A 14,711-nucleotide genomic window follows, 5' to 3' on the forward strand; every position below is an offset into this window, starting at 1 on the left:
CGCATTCGGCTCTGATCGGGTCTTCATGCAAAACCCGGAAGTGATATCATGAGTGACATCACTTCCTGGTACTCAGCGCCAGATTAAAAAAATGACAGCATTCAAAACAGCCAAACCTGGCATTTTGAATGCTTTTAAGTGCAGAGGAGGGGACCCCCAGATCCCTCCACAAGAGTACAAATCAAATAAAAAAAGTAAAACATTTTTGTACGAAAATATCGGCCGATACCGACATGCATTGGCCAAAATATTGGTATCTGCAACGAAAAACCGATCACTACTTCGTTCTAACAGATCCAAATCTGAATCAGAAGGGAGAGCTGCAGGAAGGATATGAAGCCCCCCTGTGATCACAAAGAGCAGACCCCCAAACCAGAACGTACTTTTTGCATCGATGAGCCTCTCCCGGGGAGCCGTATCCGAGGACGACAGCTGCTCCTTCACTTTGGCAATGTCTTTTGGATGGAGATAGTCGAACAAGCTTTGTCCAATAAGATCGTTCTGAAATAGAAAGTGGACACGTTATGGTCACCAGGACTTTCCCAGGACTCCAGAGGAGACCATGATCATAAATGTGAAGCCCTGTAAGGTCAGCAAGTTGCCACACCATGAGATTAGAGGAGAGGCGGTTTAACCTTAAGCTGTGTAAGGGGTTCTTCACTGTAAGGGCAGTGAGAATGTGGAGCTCTCTTCCACAATTGGTGGTAACTGCGGGGAGTATGGCTACTTTTAAAAGACTCTTGGATGTGCATCTCACAGATCACAACATTCAGGGACATGGGAAATAATCAGGCCACTGACACATACACACACCTGTACAGGTTGAACTGGATGGACTGATGTCTTTATTCAACCACAACTACTATGTAACGAAGTTTAATCTTGCAATGTGCAGTCTTCTATTATAAGTCATTACAAAGAATAAACTAAAAAAAAAAAAAGTCTATGTGGGGACATTACAGAGCGATTTTCATAGTCCTATTCCTTCACAAAGCTTCTGCATTCCCAAGAGGTTTAGAGAGATCTTCCCTCACTTTTTGTCCAGCTGATGGTTTCACCAGACAGGAAATGAAGGAAAATCTGCACCAGGGAGACAGAGATAAAAAGCTGACGGGGTTCTAGCCTTCTCTTACCCCGCTGAGAAAAGTTTTTTTTTTATTCAGGTCTGGTACTTCTAGAGAGTTCCCCGTCTGGTCAACCTTTGTCACCAGGACAGGAAGTGAGGGTAAATGACAGGAAGTGAGGGTAAATCTATCTAACAGAGTCCAGGATAGCAGTAAAAATCCAACAGTGGTTTTAACCTGTCCCAACTCCACCCACGACTAAAGTTCTGTTCACATGATCTGAAAATTGGACAGACCGTCCGTTTTTTTTTTTTGCATGCTAGTCGCATATTGAAAATGAAGAGTTTACTAAAATTACGAAATGATGTTGTGCGTTATTTATTTGTATTGTAATTTTGGACAACTGTTCGCCTGTTCCCCGGCGTGCATTCCACCTATAGATTGGAAATGACGCACCGGAAATTCTGCTTGGTGCGTTTCGTCATCACGCACCAGAAATTCGGCTTAGCGCGTTTCGTCATCAAAACGGGACGTCCTCAGAAGCAGCTGATTTTTTATGGTATCAAGGCACTTTAAATGCATGATACATGTATGGAGAATTATAGCAAGCTCTGTTTTATCATTATTTTTTCATGAATTTAATTTAATACTCTAATAAGCAGTTCCCTGAAAAATGTACCATTTGTCCTAAATCAGGGTCTTCAAACTATGGCCCTCCTGTTGTTCAGGAACTACAATTCCCATCATACCTAGTCATGTCTGTGAATGTCAGAGTTTTACAAAGCCTCATGGGATGTGTAGTTCTGCAGAAGCTGGAGGGCCGTAGTTTAAAGAATCCCTGCTTTAAATCCCTCCTGAAATATAACTTCCAGGTATGTGAGTGTGCCGTATATCCGCTGTGTGGGATCACCTATGGCACTTCTGCATCTGACCACTAGTCTCAACAGATGCGTCCCCGCTGTTTTATTTTCTGGCGGCTCTGACATGAGGAAGCAAAGCCCATGATGGTCAACTTGGGGAAATGTAGTTCCAAAACATCTGAGGTGCCAAGGTTCGCCATCACTGCCCTAGAAGCTTAGAGATCCAGCTTCTGCTGTGCAGATCCCAGCCTCACTTGGAAGGATCACCCCTCGCTTTCCGCAAGCTAGCCACACTCCTATATAGGAAAATCTTGGAGGACTTGAACTATGAAAGCAGTGCCCCAAAAAGATGAGCAGAGGGCAAAGGGACCTGTAGCTAATATCTCCCCGTTACAGACTTTGCCCTGCCTTGTCCTGCACTGGGTCCTTGTGTGGAGACGCCATCTTGGTAGAGGCAGGGATTTGCTTCCTCATGTCAGAGCCGCCAGAAAATAAAACAGGGCATTTCACAATCACTGTTCTGGGTAATGCCCTTACCTCCCATTTATTTAAAGTTGAATTCCAGGTATGGATATTTTTGCAGAGCTACACTGTTTCAGCTTGGACCAAAGTAAAGTATTCATTCCATACCTGGCCTATTCCTGCGGGTGCAGACAATCGCTATAGTAGTCAACGCTCCCTACACTGATCCTCTCTGCCTTCCGGATCCAGTGCTCATTGGCTGCCCTGCTGCATAGTAAACAAAGGGGTGGGCGGTCGCCCAATCATCACAGGCGCCACTCAGGAAATGCCTCTCATTTTCCTCAATGATTGCTAAGGGTTATGTAAAGGTGAAGGTCATGACATCACCCCACCTCATCCAATCAGAGAATGCATTGCATCAATTAAGATGATGCCTGAATGGTGCCTGTGGTAGGTGACCCCTTGCATATACTATGTAGCAGGGCAGCCACTTGGCATTGGATCTGAATTCTCCACTTTCATAGGACTGGCCAGGTATGGATTATTATTACTATACAGAATTTATATTAGTGATGCACTGAAATTTCCGCAACCGAAAAATAGGGAGAAGAAAGAAGAAGAGAAGGAGAAAAGAGAAAGAAGACGAGGAGAAAGAGGAGAAAGGAGAAAGAAGAAAGAAGGAGGAGGAGAAAGGAGAAAGAAGGAGGAGGAGAAAGGAGAAAGAAGGAGGAGGAGAAAGAAGAAAGAAGGAGGAGGAGAAAGAAGGAGGAGGAGAAAGAAGGAGGAGGAGAAAGAAGAAGAGGAGAAAGAAGAAGGAGGAGAAAGAAGAAGGAGGAGAAAGAAGAAGGAGGAGAAAGAAGAAGGAGGAGAAAGAAGAAGGAGGAGAAAGAAGAAGGAGGAGAAAGAAGACGAGGAGAAAGAAGAAGAGGAGAAAGAAGAAGAGGAGAAGGGAGGGGGAGAAAGGAGAAAGAAAAGAAGAAAGAAAGGTAGGTGTCGATAGCGGTTGCCCAAAATGCCTGCAATTTTACCTTGCCTATGGTGTTTTTCATAGGTCATGTGACTAAAAAGTGCATCAAATACGCAACACGAACATTTTTGATGCGTTTTTGCTGCAAATTTAATAGGTAGGTGCGTTTTTTTTTAACTGACCAAATATACCCCAAAAATGCAGCAAGCAGGATTTTTAACCCCGCTTCAAAAAGGTGCCAAAAATGGCCGACATATTCATATTTATTTAAATTCATGATATTAATTAAAAAGTCAAATAGAATAAAATACATTTTAAAAAGCCGTCAATTTCGGTTTCAGCCAAGTGCATCCTGAATTTTCAGCTTCGACACCGGAATTTTTATTTCGGCGCACCACTAATTTATATAGCGCTGACAGTTTATGCAGCGCTTTACAACACAAGGGCAGACAGTACAATTACAATTCCACTTAATACAGGAGGAATCATATTTACTCCAAGCTGCAAAAAAATATAAAAATAAAAAAAATCCATACCTGCAATTTAGCTTTAAGATCTCCTTTCTTTTATACATTTTAGAGCTGGTTCCTTCCTCCCCTCTCATCAACCTGCCAATAACATTTTTCAATAAAACCTGGTTTCATTACAGATCTCATTATAGACCAAAGTGATATCATCACTGGGTCTCTGTGCTTCTCTATGCAATGCAGGCTGATCATAGCTGGTGGGAGCGGCCAGCACGGTGCTGTACATGGCTTTCTGCCTCAGTACTCCTCTTAAGATTACAGCTGTCATGTTTCATGTTTCAATGATACAGAAAAAAAGTAAAACCTCTAATTGGTTAATCACTTGCCGACCGCCGCATGACTATATACTACGGCAGTCAGCCCCCTACAGGCAAACTGATATATGGGTATGTCGCTCACCCACAAACCTGTAGGGGGCGAGCCCGCACCGCCAGGGGGGGCGCGCTCCCGCCCCCGCTCGTTCCCTGCCTACCCCGCGTGTGACCGGCGGCTCCGATGTCCACCGGCCACTCGCGATCTCCCTCAGGAGAGGGAGAAAGGCAGACGGCTGATGTAATCACAACCGTCTGTCATTCTCCCTTAGATCATCACAGAGGCTATGTAATCCTGCTATGTAGGATCGTATGTCTCTGTGATGATCTAACAAGCCACGCCCCTTGACAGTTAGAAGCACGCCCCTAGGGACACACTTAACCCCTTGACCACCAATAAAGTTAACCCCTTCCCTGCCAGTGTCATTATTACAGTGACAGTGCATATTTTTAGCACTGATTACTGTAGTAATGTCACTGGTCCCCCCAAAAGTGTCAAAAATGTCAGTTAGGGGTCCGATCTGTCCGCCGCAATGTCGCAGTCCGGCAAAAAAAAAAAAAAAAAAATCGTAGATAGTTAAAAAAAAAAAAAAAAACAATAAAAATGACAGAAATCTTTCCCTTAGTAAACGCAATAACTTTTAAACAAACCAATCAAAATACGCTTATTGCGATTTTTTTTACCAAAAATATGTAGCAGAAAACAAATTGGCCTAAAATGTTAAAAAATTTTGATTAAATTTTTTTTGAGAATTTCATATAAAAAAAAAGTGAAAAATATTGTTATTTTTTCAGAATTGTGTCTCTCTTTGTTTATAGCGCAAAAAATAAAAATCGCACAGGTGATCAAATACCACCAAAAGAAAGCTCTGTTTGTGGGAAAAAAAGGACGCCAAATTTATTTGGGTACAGCGTCGCACGACCGCGCAATTGTCCGTTAAAGTCACGCAGTGCCGAATAGCAAAATAGGCCCTGGTCTTTGAGCAGCCAAATCCTCTGGGGCTAAAGTGGTTAATAAGGGAAACAGAGACCAACTAAATATATATATATATATATATATATATATATATACAGTGCCTTGCAAAAGTATTCAGCCCCCTTGAACTTTTACGACCTTTTGCCACATTTCAGGCTTCAAAGATATAAAACTAATTTTTTGTGAAGAATCAACAACAAGTGGGACACAATCATGAAGTGGAACGAAATTTATTGGATATTTCAAACTTTAACAAATAAAAAACTGAAAAATTGTGTGTGCAAAATTATTCAGCCCCCTTAAGTTAATACTTTGTAGCGCCACCTTCTGCTGCGATTACAGCTGTAAGTCGCTTGGGGTATGTCTCTATCAGTTTTGCACATCGAGAGACTGAAATTTTTGCCCATTCCTCCTTGCAAAACAGCTCGAGCTCAGTGAGGTTGGATGGAGAGCGTTTGTGAACAGCAGTTTTCAGTTCTTTCCACAGATTCTCGATTGGATTCAGGTCTGGACTTTGACTTGGCCATTCTAACACCTGGATATGTTTATTTGTGAACCATTCCATTGTAGATTTTGCTTTATGTTTTGGATCATTGTCTTGTTGGAAGACAAATCTCCGTCCCAGTCTCAGGTCTTTTGCAGACTCCATCAGGTTTTCTTCCAGAAGGGTCCTGTATTTGGCTCCACCCATCTTCCCATCAATTTTAACCATCTTCCCTGTCCCTGCTGAAGAAAAGCAGGCCCAAACCATGATGCTGCCACCACCATGTTTGACAGTGGGGATGGTGTGTTCAGGGTGATGAGCTGTGTTGCTTTTACGCCAAACATAACGTTTTGCATTGTTGCCAAAAAGTTCGATTTTGGTTTCATCTGACCAGAGCACCTTCTTCCACATGTTTGGTGTCTCCCAGGTGGCTTGTGGCAAACTTTAAACGACGCTTTTTATGGATATCTTTAAGAAATGGCTTTCTTCTTGCCACTCTTCCATAAAGGCCAGATTTGTGCAGTATACGACTGATTGTTGTCCTATGGACAGAGTCTCCCACCTCAGCTGTAGATCTCTGCAGTTCATCCAGAGTGATCATGGGCCTCTTGGCTGCATCTCTGATCAGTCTTCTCCTTGTATGAGCTGAAAGTTTAGAGGGACGGCCAGGTCTTCATAGATTTGCAGTGGTCTGCTACTCCTTCCATTTCAATATTATCACTTGCACAGTGCTCCTTGGGATGTTTAAAACTTGGGAAATCTTTTTGTATCCAAATCCGGCTTTAAACTTCTCCACAACAGTATCTCGGACCTGCCTGGTGTGTTCCTTGTTCTTCATGATGCTCTCTGCGCTTTAATCGGACCTCTGAGACTATCACAGTGCAGGTGCATTTATACGGAGACTTGATTACACACAGGTGGATTCTATTTATCATCATTAGTCATTTAGGCCAACATTGGATCATTCAGAGATCCTCACTGAACTTCTGGAGAGAGTTTGCTGCACTTAAGTAAAAGGGCTGAATAATTTTGCACACCCAATTTTTCAGTTTTTTATTTGTTAACAAAGTTTGAAATATCCAATAAATTTCGTTCCACTTCAGGATTGTGTCCCACTTGTTGTTGATTCTTCACAATAAATTACAGTTTTATATCTTTGTTTGAAGCCTGAAATGTGGCAAAAGGTCGAAAAGTTCAAGGGGGCCGAATACTTTCGCAAGGCACTGTATATATTTTTTCAGGCATTATAAATGTGAACTTTTGAACGACCACCGCCAATGTATCATTGACTGCAGAATCTTTGATCCTTTTTAGCATATGGCTGAAGGCGGTACCACCACAGCTGACCAGCAGAGGTCCCCACAGACAAGAAATTCCATACACTGGCAGCTGCAGAATGATCTGTAATGCAGCTATATGGTAAATATAGGGGAAAGTTCACAATGCAGTGAATGTGACATTTACCAACATTCATGGGCTGTTATTCTTTCCCTGTTATTTAGAAACACATACACCAAGAAGATTCACCTGCAGTGCATATAGTTGTAGGTTATTATACAGACTGATCCCTACATCCCAGCAGCACTCCCTGACCTATGCACAGTTGGAGCAAATTTAGCTTTGTGTGAACAGACACAGAACACCACTGGTGGGACATGCTGGGTTGGGAATACGGAGGTCTATATAATAACTTATAACGAATATCAGCATCCCAGCAGGCTATAACTGTGCTCTCATTGGCAGAGTAGAACAGCAGGTGGGTAGGGCTTATCTCCAAAGTCAGACACCATTTAATCCTGTTATGGATTTCTGGGGCACAGCAAGACCAGCACAGGGAGGAGCGGTGAGGAAAGCTAATGCACAGGACATTGCAAGCTTGTTGACAAGAGGAAAGTGCAGAGCAATGGCTGTAAATCAAGCTTCTTCACTCTCAAAGCGACAGGCTGAGGGCAGGGCTTAGACCAAACTGGACTGCTTAACCACCTGCCCACTGGGCACTTATACCCCCCCTTCCTAACCAGGGCAATTTTCAGCTTTCAGCGCTCATTTAAATGTTTTTTTCTGACATGTTGGTGTTCTATCTTGCATTTGGAGGTTATAAGTTGCACTGCGTAAATAAATTCCAGCCAACGACAGCCAAGACTGAGAGCCACCAGTCATGCAAAATGCCAGCTAGTGGTTCTCAAGGGCAGGACATTTTTAATGTATTACTTTTAACATGTGAGATGCACAGAAAACGCATGGCACTGAATCCAAAAATGCCTTTCAATGGATAGGAGATTTACTATGAAAACACAAACATTTTTAGATGCATGCAGTGCCCCTTACACAGCCCCTGCTATTGGGGGACCACAGATCGGGATTGGTTTATCAAGGCAAGGAGCTGAAATGGGGACATAGAGGAGATTAGCTCTTACCTGGCTATAATTGAGAATTTTGAAAACAGATTCTGACACAAATAAGATTTTTCCACGGTCACAGCCGACCACGAAGAGGAATCCATCTGCTGCCTGCAGGACAGAAGAATGTATATATGATTACATGGAGAAAAACAAAGTAAAAAAGAGTCTGCAAACAAGAACCCAAGGGCCACATGTAGCCCGCTACAAGATTTTATTCAGCAGATAAGAGTCAGTGGTGAATCCTCAATGCACACAGATGTGAGGAATTAGGTCTTTGGTCTCCGCTTCTTTCCCTGAACCCCACAGTCTCCAGCGAGGACACCCCCATGCTGCGCAGTTATCATCCCTGTTGTTGTTTGGTAGGGCTGCCAGTGTCCTAGAAACCAATGATGTGCTTGCCCAGTGCAGAGGAAGACGGCATACGCTCACCAGGATCTGCTCCAATTATGTAACATAAGGGAGGACTCTGGTGGGAAACCGCCGACCCCGGAGGGTAGAGGACTCTGATGGGGGGAACCCCCGACCCCGGAGGGTAGAGGACTCTGGTGGGGGGGAACCCCCAAACCCGGAGGGTAGAGGACTCGGGTGGGGGAACCCCCGACCCCAGAGGTAGCGAACTCTGGTGGGGAACCCCCGACCCTGGAGGGTAGAGGACACTGGTGGGGGAACCCCTGACCTTGGAGGGTAGAGGACACTGGTGGGGGACCCCCGACCCCGGAGGGTAGAGGACACTGGTGGGGGGGAACCCCCGACCCCGGAGGGTAGAGGACACTGGTGGGGGAACCCCTGACCCTGGAGGGTAGAGGACACTGGTGGGGGACCCCCGACCCTGGAGGGTAGAGGACACTGGTGGGGGAACCCCTGACCCTGGAGGGTAGAGGACACTGGTGGGGGACCCCCGACCCTGGAGGGTAGAGGATACTGGTGGGGGACCTCCGACCCTGGAGGGTAGAGGACACTGGTGGGGAAACCCCTGACCCTGGAGGGTAGAGGACACTGGTGGGGGACCCCCGACCCTGGAGGGTAGAGGACACTGGTGGGGGACCCCCGACCCTGGAGGGTAGAGGACACTGGTGGGGGAACCCCTGACCCTGGAGGGTAGAGGACACTGGTGGGAGAACCCCCGACCCCGAGGGTAGAGAACACTGGTGGGGAATCCCTGACCCTGAGGATAGAGGACTCAGGTGGGGGACCCCCGACCCCAGAGGGTAGAGGACTCGGGTGGGGGACCCCAGACCCCAGAGGGTAGAGGACTCAGGTGGGGGGGGGGGAGAGATATAGCACAGCAGGAACTAGAATCCATCTCTTCCCCTAGTAAAAGCAGCACATACAGTACACAAACACTGGCTAGGCACACAGTTAACCCTTATATTGCCCTGGATGTTATCCTCTTCCCAGCCAGTATTACTACATTAGTGTTACAGGTTCCCGCAAAGTGTCAGTCAGTGTCCGATTGTCTGCCACAATATCGCAGTCCTGCTATAAGTCCCTGATCGCTGCCATTACTAGTATAAGCCCCGGTTCACACTACTGCGTGTGCGGGGTTCGCATGTCATGTCGGAGCGCACTGCTCCGACATGACATGCGATCAGCTGTGCGGTGCGAGTTTAGCCATACAGTTTGTATGGCTAAATTCGCATCGCACCCGCAGCAAACACGCACAGGAGGCATTTTTGCAGCCGCATCAGGATCGGATCGCACAGCGGTTCACACTTGTGCGATCCCATCCTGTGCGAACTGCACGATCGCACTGCGATATGCGATCAAACTGGGGGTGTCGTTAAGATTACATTGACACCCCCAGCGGATCGCATATGGCAGTGTGAACTGCCGGGGGTGCGTGTGCGATGCGGGAACAGGCTGCGAATTCGCAGCCTTCCCGCATCGCATCAGTGTGAACCGAGCCTCAAAAAAAAAAAATTAATAAAATATATCCCTAAGTTTGTAGACACTATAACATGCACGTAAACCAATCAATATACGCTTGGAGATTTTTTTTTTTTTTTTTACCAAAAATATGTAGCAGAATACATATAGGCCAGAATTCATGAAGAAATTTGATTTTTCTCATTTTGTTATTGGACATGTTTATAGCAGAAAGTAAAAACATTTTTATTTTAAATAGGTCTTTGTTTATAGCGCAAAAAACAAAACAAAAAAAAAAAACAGAGGCGATCAGATACCACCAAAGGAAAGCTCTATTAGTGGGGGAAAAAAGAGCATAAATTGTATTTGGGTACAGCAAAGCACGACCGCGCAATTGTCAGTTAAAGTAATGCAGTGCAAAAAGTGGCCTGGTCATAAAGGGGGGTAAATCTTGCAAAGGTCAAGAAAATGTGAGCAAAATTAAGGAATAATAAGCAACAAAAAAGAAAGAGGCAGCAAAATAAAAGATCCTGGGTTATACTTTGCTGGGAATGTTGTATGCCTACACCCTGTGACTCAGTGCTGCCAGTGTTATATCATTTCCTTTACGTGACCGGTATACCATCCACTGACACCCCGTATAAACCTCTCCCTGCCAGTCACAGTCATTTATATAGCAGAACACCGGTCTAAACAGCTCTCTGCATCTGCAGGTCAAAGACGACATGGCAAATGAGGTTTAATGTGGAGAAGTGTAAGGTTTTGCACTTGGGGACTAAAAACACGTTAGGGGGGGAACCCTTGGGGGAATCAAAAATGGAGAAAGATCTGGGAGTCTTGGTAGAGGATCGACTTAGTAAAAGCATGCAATGTCAAGCGGCAGCTGCCAAAGCCTGCAGAATATTAGCATGCATAAAGAAAAAGATGTATTCCAGAGATAAGACTATAATCCTTCCACTTTATAAAACTCTGGTCCGACCGCATCTGGAGTATTCTGTCCAGTTCTGGTCACCAGTCCTCAGGAGGGATGTGTTGGACCTGGAGAGAGTCCAGAGAAGGGCAACTAAACTGATTAGGGGATTGGAGGACCTTGACTATGAAGAGCGTCTACAATCGCTTGATTTATTCTCCCTGGAGAAGAGACACCTGAGAGGGGACATGATAGCAATTTATAAATATCTCAATGGTGATCTCAGCATAGAAAAAAAGCTATTCAAAAAAAAAAAAATCGAAAGGAATGCATGAGGACTCGAGGGCATACAATGGAATTAGAGGAGTTTTAACCTCAGGCAACACAGGGGGTTTTTTACTGTTAGGACTACAAGATTGTGGAATTCTCTACCACAAGAGGTGGTTTCTGCGGGAAGTATGGTGGCTTTCAAAAGACTCTCAAGGATCAGAACATTCAGGGCTATGCGAGATGATTACGGCCACACACACCTACACAGGTTGAACTGAATAGACTATTGTCTTTATTCAACCTCACCTACTATGTAACTATGTAACACTAACCTATCTAGCCCTGTAAAGAAGAAATCAGTATAGTTACCTTTTTTGAAGCCGATCCGACCCGATCTACAGCGGCGGAAGCTCTGCAGAGAACATGACTGACAACGGCTGTGAAATGAATGGGATGGGACATCACCAATGGAGTTACGATGGGGCTTCCGTTGTCGGCTGTGTCTTCTGCACCCCCCTACAAAGCCAAGCCGTGGCTGACAGCTCAGCGTGGAATTGGGTCGGATCAGCTTCAAAAAAGGAAAGTATACGGATTTCTTCTTTACAGTGCTAGATAGGTTAGTATTAGATCGTGCAGCTCTATAAATGCAGGGATTTTAGTGTTAGGGTGGACGACTTCTTTAAATAAAAAGTGCATGCGTAGCAAAAATTTGCTTTGTTACAAAAGCCAAGAAAATCAAGCAAGCTTGGAAATATTATTCTTTGCCTTTGTCATGCTGTCCCCTGAGAAGAATTTCAATGCCCTCAATGATGTGTAATAAAGCTGTCTGGAAATCAAAGAGTAGTTCATAAGTAAAAGACGGTATCCAAGGGCTCCCTTTAGATGTGCACAATTTAGTGTTCTTAGCCAGCTAGTACCTCTATACCAGTGGTCCTCAACCCTGGTCCTCAGGGCCCACTAACAGGCCAGGTTTGCAAGATACCTGAAATACATCCCAGGTGATATAATTTGCTGCTCAGTGATTGCAGTACTCTAGTCTGCATCTCCCCAAGGTAATACTTAAAATCTGGCCTGTTAGTGGGTCCTGAGGACCGGGGAGTTGAGGACCACTGCTCTATTCTACTAAACTAAAAACACAATCACTACCCCTTTCTGCTAGGCTAGAAAACTCTTCCAGATTTATGGTATTTTATAAGTAGGGATGAGCTTCAGATATGACCGACTGCCAAACAAGCTGGCCATATTGCCAGCCTCAATCTCTGGATGCTGTGATGTACACAAAGTAGTCGGGGGATCATGGATGACGTCATTGACCACATTTTGGCCAGTGATGTCACCCAGGATCCCGGTACCGTTTGCATTCCAGTAGCAGTAGTTCAGCAGGGCAACATTGTCGTGCAGAGTCTCGTTGCGACTGAAGCTGTATTTATCGCTAAACAATGGCTTTACCTTGAGGGATGTGGTTTAACATTTTTTTGGCTATGCTTAAAGCGGAGTTCCACCCAAAAGTGGAACTTCCGCTTTAGGGAGTCCTGACCCCCCGACATGCCACATTTGGCATGTCATTTTTTGGGGGGGGGAGCGGGTACCTAGTTTTGACAGGTACCCGCTCCCACTTCCGCTCGGAGCGCCGCGGCGCCCTGAGCGGAAGTTCTCCTCTCCCCCTCCCTCCCTGCAATCTTCTGGGACACGTCAGAGGTCCCAGAAGATTGCCGGCCAATCACGGCGCGCAGCGCGACTCGCGCATGCGCAGTGGGTACCCGGTTGTGAAGCCGCAAACTGTAACAGCCGGGTGCCCACAGCAGTGATGCCGGCGCCGAGGGAGAGGATCGAGGCTTCCGGCGGCCGCATCGCTGGACCGTTGGACAGGTGAGTAAATGGCTGGAACTCCGCTTTAATAAAGGAGAAGTACAGCCAAAGCTCATTTGGCTGTACTTCTCCTGTGGATCACAGGAGTGCAGTTAGTTCTGAAGTCCACTCTCTGCTGACGTCACAGAGCCAGTCCAGGCTTGGGTGTCATCAAGACCATAGTCGGGATCCAACCGAAAGCCTGGATCGCTACCTTTATACGTCCTGGAAGTCACGCAACTGACGCGACTTGAAGCAATGCCTGTGTAATCTTGAGGTCTATGGACCTCAAGTCGCATCAAAGTCGGACCAAAGTAATGCAGGGACTACTTTGATGTTGCTGTGGCTTAAAGGTGCACAGATATGAACGGTACTCACTGGAAATCATGGGGTACAACTTGACATGTGACTTTGCAGTCCCAAGTCACAGGACAAATCGTACAATTGTGAAAGGGGCCTAAACTCCATTAACAGTTTCAAAAAAACAGTTAGCAATCCCAGCATGCCAGGATTGCTGTCACATTTGCATGTTCTCTCAACCAAACTGTCAAACTATCAAATGGCTGATGTCCTAACTGATCACATAGGCAGCACCAGGGCAGTTGCAGATTGATGACGCATATATCCCAGGAGCCAACGGGCCGGGAGGATATGATGTACCTTGCTACGGGGAGGTAATACAGAAGTGCATCGCTTCAGGAAGCCTAAAAGGTAATTAAACTTTGGGAAAAAAAAAATATTATATAAAATATATATTGCCTGGAGTCAAAGTAAAAAAAAAAAAAATAGGTGGAACTCCGCTTTAAAGCGGAGTTCCAGCCTAAGCACACACTCACCTGTCCCACGGTCCAGCGATGCGGCCGCCCGAAGCCTCGCTCTTCTCCCTCTCTGCTTTGCGGCATCACTGGTGTGGGGTAATCTTCTGGGACCTTTGACATGTCCCAGAAGATTGCAGGGAGGGAGGGGGAGAAGAGAACTTCCGCTCAGGGCGCTGCGGCGCTCCGAGCGGAAGTGGGAGAGGGTACCTGTCAGAACTAGGTACCCGCTCCCCTCCCCCCCCCCCCCAAAAAATGACATGCCAAATGTGGCATGTCAGGGGGTTAGAACTACTAAAAGCGGAAGTTCCACTTTTGGGTGGAACTCCGCTTTAAGTGCAAACCCCAATAAGCCCGACATATCAGCATGACCTTATAAAGAAATAGATTTATTTCCCTGAATAACCAATGGCCTTCAGCCCAGCCCTACAGGTTCTGAATCTGAAAGATGGCCATGGCCTTGGTAAAAATGCCCTGAATTCATCAAGCGTGTAAATACTTCAGAGCTCCTGTACACTTTGCTGTGGCCAGGTGGATATAAAAAGAACTCTTAGTACATACAATAAAACCAGCTCACCCTGAGAATCAAGTGCTTTAGCTCATCGTCTGATAGGAAGGCCGGCTTGTAGTTGGCTTCTGTGTATGGGTTTGCAGCACCTGTAGATGAAGAGGAAACATTAATGAATCCCAAAGACTGTCTCTGCACGCGGTTCACCTGGTAATCACTCGAGGAATTTTTTTTTTGGAATGGATTTTGCAAGGATGGAGCACTGAGCAGAGGTTACACTACTTTAAAAAAAAGAAAATTGTATTGCATCGATGTTGAATAGGAACACCACCGCCATGCCAGATGGGTTTGATTTCCAAGTTCTAAGAAGTCAAAATGCATTTGTGTCGCAGAAGAGTATATTACTCTGCGGCAGAATGGAAACTGCACGCTCTGATACCC

At 45.6% G+C, this 14,711-nt stretch overlaps 1 protein-coding gene and 1 long non-coding RNA gene across 2 annotated transcripts in view; both read right to left on the bottom strand.

The window, feature by feature from the left end:
• Positions 1 to 14,711, bottom strand: part of LOC309565378 — a 724,777-nt gene that overhangs the window by 57,559 nt on the left and 652,507 nt on the right. The gene's annotated exons all lie outside the window — the stretch shown is intronic.
• Positions 1 to 14,711, bottom strand: part of BMAL1 (basic helix-loop-helix ARNT like 1) — a 146,241-nt gene that overhangs the window by 25,127 nt on the left and 106,403 nt on the right. Inside the window, exons 8-10 of the mRNA XM_082270283.1 lie at positions 14,340 to 14,419; positions 8,069 to 8,161; positions 384 to 501 (exon numbers count right to left, since the gene is read on the bottom strand). Coding sequence (XP_082126409.1) covers positions 384 to 501; positions 8,069 to 8,161; positions 14,340 to 14,419 — 291 coding nt within the window. The remainder of the gene's footprint in view (positions 1 to 383; positions 502 to 8,068; positions 8,162 to 14,339; positions 14,420 to 14,711) is intronic.

The sequence above is a fragment of the Pelophylax lessonae genome (assembly GCF_965119305.1).
Source record: "Pelophylax lessonae genome assembly, chromosome: 10".
NCBI classification, from domain to species: Eukaryota; Metazoa; Chordata; class Amphibia; order Anura; family Ranidae; genus Pelophylax; species Pelophylax lessonae.